General features: G+C 45.1%; 1 protein-coding gene across 1 annotated transcript; it reads left to right on the top strand.

Moving 5' to 3' along the window:
• Window positions 1-3,931: 3,931 nt before the first annotated feature.
• pgam2 (phosphoglycerate mutase 2 (muscle)) lies at window positions 3,932-9,466 on the top strand. Its single transcript, XM_088624630.1, has 3 exons — window positions 3,932-4,490; window positions 5,806-5,986; window positions 8,314-9,466. The coding sequence occupies exons 1-3, from the start codon at window positions 4,074-4,076 to the stop codon at window positions 8,481-8,483; spliced, it is 768 nt and encodes a 255-aa protein (XP_088480756.1). The 5' UTR covers window positions 3,932-4,073; the 3' UTR covers window positions 8,484-9,466.
• The last annotated feature ends 600 nt before the right edge of the window (window positions 9,467-10,066 follow it).

Here is a 10,066-nt window from a genome sequence, read left to right as displayed (position 1 = left end):
CTTGGAGGAACTCCTGTGACTCTGAACTTTCTTTCTGCCCCGTCAATCACATTGGCTGGTCCTCAGAATGCATGTAAATGAGTAAATATATAATGCCTCTCCAAAACGTCAGAGGTTTTCAATTAAAATAAGCCTTAACATCCATCAAATAGTTGGCACCATGTCCGGTTGTGTAAATAGCCAGATCAGCAGAAATAATTGGGAAGGGCGGAAAAGAACCTGGTAGACTCGCAGACTCACGCTTTTTACTTCCAGATCCAATTGGATGATCGTGATCAGAATCCCATTGCACAGCAGCTGGGTCCATTTCAGGTTTTACCGGCAGCAGGCATGTTTTAAGCTTGCTACATTCCAAGTGGACGTGCTGTATATGCAGCTTTAAAACAGGGACAATTACACGGCCTCCCTCCTTCATCAGTGTAATAAGTTCTAGACAACAAAACTTGAAATGGATCAAACCGCCATACAGAGGAAGTCTAACTGATTTCCCTGTGAAAATCTACGTTAATTCAGCATTAGGAGTATGGAAGGAACTGCAGAGGCAGGGTTTTCTGCGTCTGTGACAGCTCTATCCCTGACATTACGAGGTTAATGGCGCTGTTGTAATATATCTGAGTGCTGTGCACAGCTTTATTGATTCCCATCTACTCAAGAGATGCATATGGGCAATGTCTGTCTATGTTGGGGAGGGGATTAAAAAAAGGCAGCATAAGCTAGCAGGGTTAATAAATTTTCCTTAGAGGAATAGTGCTGATGAGGAGGAATATTGATGCTCAGAGAAAATCTCCCATTACACAAATAGGCTGAGATGGAGAGATACAGTCAGCTGTATCATCGCTTTACTTGGCTGGACAGGACTTTGCAAATGTCCTGCTTTTTTATTATAAATTGGTTAACCCATCTGCATTTCTTCATTAAACGCATTGGGCAGCGGTATCACGGTGCCACGCACTCCTTGTTCAAGCGTCGGTTGATCTTGGCCAGTCAGGTGGCCTCGAACGCACGAAGGTAACCTAGACAACATACTGTATGTCTTCTTGCAATAGTGATACCTGTGGCTTTTGGGGGCACTCAACTCACACTACTTGCAGCGCTTGTAGTGTGAGTTGTATTGCTCTGTCAGCCAGCGCTACCTCTGCCAGGGGCACACTGCTGCAGGGAATTATGGGGAAAATAGTGCTGATGAGAGCAACGTTCCACTGTCCACATCTCATGCTGGAAGGAGGGCAGCAGGAGTAAAAAGTAATTAGTCAGCCACCAAACTCCGCTCAGGCAAGGATGTAAAACTACAATACAGCTCTGTCAAGAAACAAATAAACAAAACCCTCAGACATGTCAACAACAGCACCCCAAAATTTGCTCACTTTTATAAGGGCAACTCAGCGTGTTCAGAGCTGACGCTTCAGGTGTCCCTTTGTGCAGAGGTGTTAATTGCCTGATTAATTTCATTGATTTATTTGTGGAACAGACACTGTCACCTTCCACCCAGCAGAGGAAAGAAAAGAGCTCAGCATGAAATCTAACCACAGACTCTGTATAGAACGGGCTGCTTGACTGCTTGCGCTTGTCTAGTGCACCTAGGTGCTATTTTCCTGTGCATAAGCAACCAATGACAGGATGCAGCAGAGAGGTCATTCTGGCCATCTAGCTTGTTGGGTTGCTGATTGACCCAGAGGTCTCACCCAGCTTCCAGATCTCACAGACACGTTCCAAGTGTCACGCCCTCTGCAGCCAGAGGGCACTCCTTCTCTGTCCTGTCTCTTGTTTCCAGTGCTTTGCTGTCCTTCCGGTGTCTCTCTCTCTGGAGCTATATATTTCTGGGTCTTTCATTTGCCTTCGCTCAGCATTGACATTCGGATGCCCTGAGACCCGCCTAGCACCAGGTTGCCCCACGTCCGCTACCTGAGGGAATAGGTTTCTATACGGCATTCCCTGAACAGCTGAACCTGGGCTAACCCCTGTCTCGCCGCTACGCATAGGGTCTTTTACGCTCTCCTGCCATTCCACGGTTCGTCCTTTCCGACATCCGTGACACCAAGAGCATTTGTCCAATTCTACACATCATCCCACACAAACCTAGGCCACCTGACAGACTGCCCCTCCAGCTCAAACACAGCAGAGGCATGAACCACGTGCAGGAAGCACAGATCTCTGGGTCCTGCAGAATGACCTTTGATAGGATTTAGGATTTGGGTTTTTATTTTGGAGTGGGTAAATAATCTATCTGCATCAAAGACATCAGTCTAAGCACTTACAGAGGACAGAGAGACAGAGCATTTACTGTTGCTTCATAGCTGTACAGCTTTCTCACGTGGCTCCACCTCCATCTCCTGGTCACAGAGTAGAACTGCAAAATCCACAACTTCATTGTTTTTAGAGGGTTTTCAGTCCAATACTGAATCCGACACAAAGTAAGAGTTTTATGTTTTCTAATAAACAGTTCATTTTATAAATAAGAAATACATATGGGCATGCTAAAAATAACAGAGTTGTCAACATCACTATATGTATGAAAGGCATTTTCTGCTTGAGTGGCTTTGTCAGGCTCTGCATGACAGAACAAGGACAACGTGCTGGTACTGTTGTGTTAGTGTCTGCTCCGTTTTGTGGCTGGTGTTTTGCCACAGTTGCATTCTCTTCGTGTCAAGGCTGCAAGTTGTAAGCTTATGTAATGATCAGGCAGGTGTACAGATCAGTGTGGAACATAAATATTACTCTTGTTTCAAGGGTTTAAACGCAAGGAAATTTTTTTGTTTTAATTTATTTTTGGGGCAAGAAACAATAAACTATAACAATATAAAAAGAATAATCTACTTTTCCCCCATACTGTCTCCCCATGCTGCAATAAACAACAAAACGCTAAACCAAAAAGAACTTATTCTGACACCACCTTCACCTCCTTTTCTTGTCTGCTTATCTGTAAAGCCTTCCCAATGTGCTGAACAACACCACTGATATAAAACATAGTTTGTTTCACACTTTAAATAATAAAATAATAAAATTCAAACCAAATGGGAATTTGCAATGAACATTTGGACAATTGCACTACGATGGATGAGTCTGAGAGCAGTGCCTTCCTGATAATAATGGCATGACTAGTGTGTGTTTGTGTCCGTGTGCCCTAATGGATTAGGGTCCTGTCCAGGGTGTGACCTTGTAATGGATCTGGATAAAGCAGATAGAAAATGGATGGATGCATAGTACTGTAGCCTAAAGATGGGCTGGTGGCTTAATGTAGTCTGCTACAGCCAAAACTATTAAAATAGGGATTAAGTGATTTAATCTGTGCTGAAAGAAGAGAAGACATGACCAACCACAGCTGATTTGCTGCCTCCCTGTTTGTACCTTAATTGCAAAACAGCACTTTAAGCACCAAAGTCAGCAGACATTTCATCATAATAAGAGAAATAAAAACTTTAAAAACTGCTATGGATCACAAAGACTAATATACTGTACTTCAAACTTTGCACTTACTAGATTTTTGATGCCCACGATATTCTTGATTTTTTTAATAGATACCATCAAGTTTGTAAAGTATGAATTACAAGCGATCTGAGTGTATATTACTCACTAACTACTAAAAACACAGGTTTAAATAAAGGTGTATTGGTCCCTCTTCAGTCTGCGTGAGCACAGGGCCTGATTCACAGTTCCTCACTCTAGTAAAACATTTTCCGTGCAGCCATCATGCTCTGATCTTTAGACTTTATTCCTGGGTCTCAGTTTTAAAAGTCAAGTTGCTATTTTCACCCTCACAGCGACCTCTGCCCTTCCCAACTGAGACAGAGCCCTCCCCCTTGCAGAGCTCCACACCTAGTAGGTCGATTTCAGCTGCCCGCTTTCTAGGCTGGGACCTCTGATTGGCCGGAAGATGAAAAAGAAGGCAGCTGACCAAGTTGGGTATGTGCTATGTGTTATATAAAGATTGAACCACTTGTTGCAGCAGCTCACTGGCAGTTTGGAGGTCAGTGCTTTCTGGGAGGTGGGACAGCTCTGCAGCACGTTCCAAGAAATTTGAAAAAACACAATTCAAAACGTCCCTTCTCTTTAGCAAAGCAAAATAACCAAGGAACATGGCGGCCGCCCACCGTTTGGTCATTGTTCGTCACGGAGAGAGCTCCTGGAACCAGGAGAACCGGTTCTGTGGCTGGTTTGACGCGGACCTGAGCGAGAAGGGGTTGGAGGAGGCCAAGAGGGGAGCCCAGGCCCTGAAGGACGCTGGGTACAAGTTCGATGTGTGCTTCACCTCTGTGCTGAAGAGAGCCATCCGCACCCTCTGGACCATCCTGGACGGCACTGACCAGATGTGGCTGCCGGTCATCCGCAGCTGGCGCCTCAACGAACGGCACTACGGGGGCCTGACGGGGCTGAACAAGGCGGAAACGGCCGCCAAGCACGGCGAGGAGCAGGTGAAAGTCTGGAGGAGGTCCTTCGACATCCCCCCTCCGCCCATGGACAAGGACCACCCCTACTACCAGATCATCAGCCAGGTGAGGCCCCCTTAAAGCTGATCCCCATTCCAGAGCAGTTTGATCCACTCCAGGTTTAACTTGCTGCTGGTCCTTGCATATAAGCTAACGTAGGGTACCACATATTTCCAGGTTTCTATGTTAAGTTTATGCATTTAGATTCAACAAGACATGCAGCTGAAGTAATATTCAAATATATAATTGGTTCCTCTCTGTGTAGTGTGTACAAAATCCCCGAACATATAAGATATTTTCAGTTTTTAACTAACAGGCTTTTAGATATGTTTTTTTCTCATACAGACATATTTTAGAGAAAATACAAAGCATAAGACAGAGCTGACACAAACATCCACATTTCTTGGTCTTATGCATCTTGTAAACTGCAATGGTGGGCTTTTGCATTTATACCACTGCTGCTGAAGGTACTGAGTACTGAGAAGATCCCTTTCTTTCTAGGGTCAAGTTCGCTATGATATGGTGTGTGCCTGTACACTGGGCATGTGGTGTGATGCTAATTACTTCATACAATTTATTCTGTGTTTCTGGCGGAAATATTTGGCTCAGGCAGAGGATCTGTGCGTGTGTGAATGATTCAGTGATACACTGAAGACGTCACTGCAGGTTCTGAGATTTAATTTCTGTAGGGTTGAAAGTGATGCAGGAACTGCATGTGTGAATGCACTGCAGACTGCTTATGGTGCATTATGTCCGTTGCTCAGTCTCTGGCCTTGATTCAGCTGCAGTACAGTGGAGCCCCAAGCCAGTGAAGGTGTCTGACGGCGACTGTTCATCTGCAGGGCAGCATCATGGTGACACAGGTGCTGCCATCACTTAAGCCTGCAGCACATTCATATTAAGACAAGACCAGTCTTCAGACAAGCTGGGGCCATTTGTTAGGATGGCGCCAGTTTAGTGCTTATAACAACCTTGAACACAGTCTAATAAGCCGGTGATTCACAGTCAGTATACCAGCTTTCACATAAAAAGCTAGTATACGATTATTTTAACTTCTGTGACTTCATTTTGCCCTTCAAGACAGTAACATCATGGGTGCAAACTAACAGTTTTAACATGAGCAAGCTTTAAGAAATGCTAAGAGATATGCTGAGCAAACTGCATCAACACACACCTGGCAGCCTCCTATTCCAAACTCCTCCAAGTGACACTTGAGGAATCTGAGCTGTACTGTATGTGTGGATCTATTGGATGAAATAAATGTCCAGGCTGCAGGAAAGACAAAAGACATGTTTCTCAAAGGCAGGGGGGTTGTGTTGGGCGTCAGTGATGTGAATTTTGAATTCTCACTCTGGATGTGATGGTGTTCTCCCCCCCCTAGTCGAGGCGCTACGCTGGCCTGAAGGAGGGAGAGCTGCCCACCTGCGAGAGCCTGAAGGACACCATCGCCCGGGCCCTTCCCTTCTGGAACGATCACATCGTCCCCGAGATCAAAGCCGGAAAGAACGTCCTCATCGCCGCCCACGGCAACAGCCTCCGGGGCATTGTCAAGCACCTCGAGGGTGAGTACTTCAGTGTAGGGGGGCAGATTTTATTGTCAAGTATCCCAAGGCGCTTGCCCAGAAGCAGATGGAGTGCAGGTTTAATCCTGACTAATTTAGTCAATATTTGGTCCATTTCCCTTCTTTCCTGCAACAACGCTAGGCCAGGTTTCCAGCAGGATAATACCCACCTGTGAACATCACAAACATTAGCAGCAACAAATGATCCAAGAAGAGTGTGATCCTGTTGTCCAGCAGTGTCCACTCCCCGGGGTGCAGCATGCCCCTGAGACGTCCAGCCTGCACATAAAGTGGACAGTTCCCACAATATGCTCAATGTGCCTGTTCAGATGTCTGGAATCTCATTGCAAACCAGCATTTAGATTTTTCATACAGATTTGCTGTTACAAGAGACACTGAATTTTGCGTTTCGATTGCAGTCAACTTTTTATGTTCTGACCATTAAGAAAATATCGTTCATGGTGTTTCCTACATCTTTTCTTTGACGGTAATAGGCAATAATCAGCTACGTTATCTGTTCATCCAATGTGTAAAAAGCCCAAATAATGAGTGTGAGCGAACTCACACCACATTTGGTCAGTGGGTGAGGTCTTCCATGTCGTAAAAGCAAGACAAACCATCCCCGGCAGCTGCTGTCCTCTCCTCTGTAGCGTGACCCTGCTGCTACACTTTTCAAAACCCACGCCCTGGAAGACAATGTTACACACCTGTGCACTGCAGTCAGGAAGGGTGTTTAGGATTCCAGTTCAGAAATATCAGGCAGCTGAACCACGTAAAGCAACTGTTAAGATGGTGTTTACTAGGAAGATAAAAATGGTTGTGCTCTAGCCCCACTAGAGAAGTATTTTCATCTCTAGAACTACCTGGAAATACTGTAGAAAGTTATCTGAAAAAGCAGAGAGATAAAAATGGTGGTGCTCCAGCCCCACTAGGGAAGTATTTTCATCTCTAGAACTACTTGGAAATACTGTAGAAAGTTATCTGAAAAAGCAGAGAGATCTAGAGGCTCTTGAGTTTGTGTGTGTGTCGGTGCGTGCACAATGCTCCACTGCTGCCTTACACATTCCAAACTGACTGTGGCTCTATAAATACCCCCCCTTGCTCCAGCAGAAACTGTCTCGGGGCACTGAGGACTCTGGTTTCGCCAGTGGCCTTTCCCCGGAAAGGTCACAGATTCAGGGTGGGTCAGGCAGGGCAGCTCGCCTGGGTCTAAGAATGTCCCCTCAGGAGATAAAAAAAACAAGCCGCACATGAACTGTTAAAATAGCCAAAACTAATCTGGGTGCTTATCAAACATGTTTGTCATAAAGTTATTTTTGAACTCCCTGCACATGCATTTTATACTGAAAAGAATATTAATAAAGATGTTAGCATGTTTATCTAAGAGTTCAAAATTGCAAATCCACATCAGTAAAAAAGGACACTGGAGGCTAATTTAAGCAACTGCAGTAACAGAATGCAAGCTGAGCAGTATCAGTAAGCACCATCAACCCTCAAATCAAATTATAAATAAGGTGAAACAAATGCAATTACAGTATATGATTGCACTGATGTAGTGCTGTTCTTCCCAAAGGTTCCAAAAGCTCTTTATATATAGGAGTGACTCACCCCAGTGCAACACCAGCCTGATTAACATAAAGGAGCCATTATGCGCAGACAGACCCAATGCACTGCAGATCTGCTTAAGAAATTTAGGGAGGTCAGATTAGGCAAATCCAGAGTGCGTTTTAACCAGAACACTGGGATTAACAAACTCAGTCTTTGTGTCATGTAATCCTTGATAATTGGGTAGTCAGAACCTCAGTTTAACGTTTGAATCCAAAAGAAAGCACCTCTTATAGCACAGTGCCCACTACTGGTCTGCCAACACCACTTACAGCAGTAACCTGTGTATCCCTGGAGTCCTTCCAAGTCAGTACTGACTGGGCGTTTGATTCTGCTGGTGTTGACGTCTTGTGAATTGAGATATGGGTAAGGTATGCCTGACTGACTATTAAGTCATCTCTGATTGTGACCTTTAAGCCTTGTGCACCTCATACGTATTACAAGATCAGAGAAAAAAAGGTTGAAGTCTCCTACATGTTTAAGAGCTGAAAACAGTGAACCAGTTTACATTAATCCAATTATTAAGTCAATTAAGGGTCCTGTTGTGTAACAGAAAGCTGTGCCGGACCATAAACCAGCAAGTTTCTGGGCATCCATGCTCCAGCCAGCTTCCATGTAAAGAACCATCTCCTATTTCCTGCCTTGATTGCTCCCAGTCTTCATTGCCTCTTGCAGCACCCACCTTCCCAGTATCACTGACATGTGTTCCCCGTTGTGCCCAGGCATGTCCGACGCTGCCATCATGGACCTGAACCTGCCCACCGGCATCCCCATCGTCTATGAGCTGGACAAGGACCTGAAACCCATCAAGCCCATGCAGTTCCTGGGAGACGAGGAGACAGTCCGCAAAGCCATGGAGGCAGTGGCCGCACAGGGGAAAGTCAAGAAATAATGGGAACCACAAGAGCTGGGAAAGCAGAGTGCGTGACTGGGGTCTCCCTCCCTGGTCCTGGAGAGGCCCAAGCCAGTTCTACTTATTGATTACCCTGTGTCACCTGTTACCGAGAGACTAGGAGCACTCGTTTAAGAGAATGATCAATTAACCACTTAATGTCTCTATGAGGGGATGAAGAATATTCTGACTTTAGTTCCAAATGATCTACAGTATGTTACTTACTAATTGAGCACCTGTTTAATTGATCACAGTTAAACCATTCCTGGTCTTTAGAAATTGGTGACTTGAAGGCTGCCTATGACTGTTGCTGGACTGGGTTTCTCCAGGACTAGGGTCCGAGACCTCTGTTGTGTGAGAAAGGAAGAGACTTTTTTCCAGTGGGTAGTCAATGACTGCACTATCTAATCCATTCTGCCGAAGGATTCCCACCCAGCCTGGCTCTTTGGTAGTCTCATGGATGGGTTAAGAACATAAGAGCAATTGAAAATGAGAGGGGTCCACTCTTCTAGCCCAATAGGTAGTACATCGCCAATGGATGCAAGGATTCTGTCGCCTTCTGAAGGAAGCCAGGGCATCATCTTCAACAACATGGCTGGGTACCTTGTTCCAGGCTCCCACAACCCTTTGTGTAAAGAGGCACCTCTTGTTCTCAGTCTTAACTGCACTTGTCATTTCCACCTGTGTCCTCTGTTTGTAAGGACTAATGTGCATCGAAGACATTCTCTAGAATGGATTGTAAAAATCAGTAATTGACTGCTGCTGGTTGCATATATTAAAAAGGGTAGGTAAACTTATACAGGAATTGTGGTCTCTCTCCCACCCTCCTTTGCCACAGGTTTACTGTTTAAGTTACTGTAGCCAAACCATCAAGCATAGAAAAATCACATTTTTTTTTTGGTTTAACAAAAAAGTGACCTTTCTGCTCCAATGAAACCTAAAGTCTAAATCTTGTAATGCAATAAAAAAGCATTAAGTCTGTACACCTGCCTTCTAACCCACACCAGGTTTGGATTGCTCTCTGCTCTTGTGTTCTGTGCTGGGGCCAGGTAAAGGTTCTGCCCAGGAAATTCTGCACTAACACCACTGAGGTTCTAAGGTTCACTAGTCATGATTTTTTGGGCCAAACCAAATCAAGTGAAAACAGGTGCATAGTGATGTGTTCTCTGATTTGTGTTCTGGGCTTGAGGGAATGCTCATTCTTTTTCTTAATATACTTTTCTTCCTGCTAGGACCACCCACACCAGTGCCCCATGCACACACCACTCAAAACGGCAAACAGCCTTTAAGCTTCAGAGAGAGGACCGATGCAGCTCTCACTCATAACAATGTTAGTCTCACTAACAGCTCTCCAGTTCCGGAATCTCAGGTCAGCACAGGCCTGGTAAAAGAGCCTGTGCCACCTTTGATCACACCTAAGCACTTTGCCAGCTAAGAGAGCTGGCCAGGCTCTCGCCAGTGATGTCTGCTGATCTCGACAGCAGTCGTGCAGCTGTAGATCCCTTAAGAAGCTCCTGAGTGACCCATTTGAGTCTCCCCATTTGAGGTTTTGATGCAAAAAGCCAAGAACAAATTAATTACAT

Source organism: Lepisosteus platostomus, chromosome 3 (genome assembly GCF_059453375.1).
Source record: "Lepisosteus platostomus isolate fLepPlt1 chromosome 3, fLepPlt1.hap1, whole genome shotgun sequence".
Lineage (NCBI taxonomy): Eukaryota > Metazoa > Chordata > Actinopteri > Semionotiformes > Lepisosteidae > Lepisosteus > Lepisosteus platostomus.
Note: the sequence above shows the minus strand (reverse complement) of the source record. Positions and strands in the feature narration are given on the sequence as shown.

Excerpts from the sequence above, each read along its gene's own strand:
- pgam2 (XM_088624630.1), top strand. The coding sequence starts at position 4,074 with ATGGCGGCCGCCCACCGTTTGGTCATTGTTCGTCACGGAGAGAGCTCC. Across the intron at positions 4,491-5,805 it reads ACTACCAGATCATCAGCCAG|TCGAGGCGCTACGCTGGCCT; the intron begins GTGAGGCCCCCT and ends TCCCCCCCCTAG. Across the intron at positions 5,987-8,313 it reads CATTGTCAAGCACCTCGAGG|GCATGTCCGACGCTGCCATC; the intron begins GTGAGTACTTCA and ends CGTTGTGCCCAG.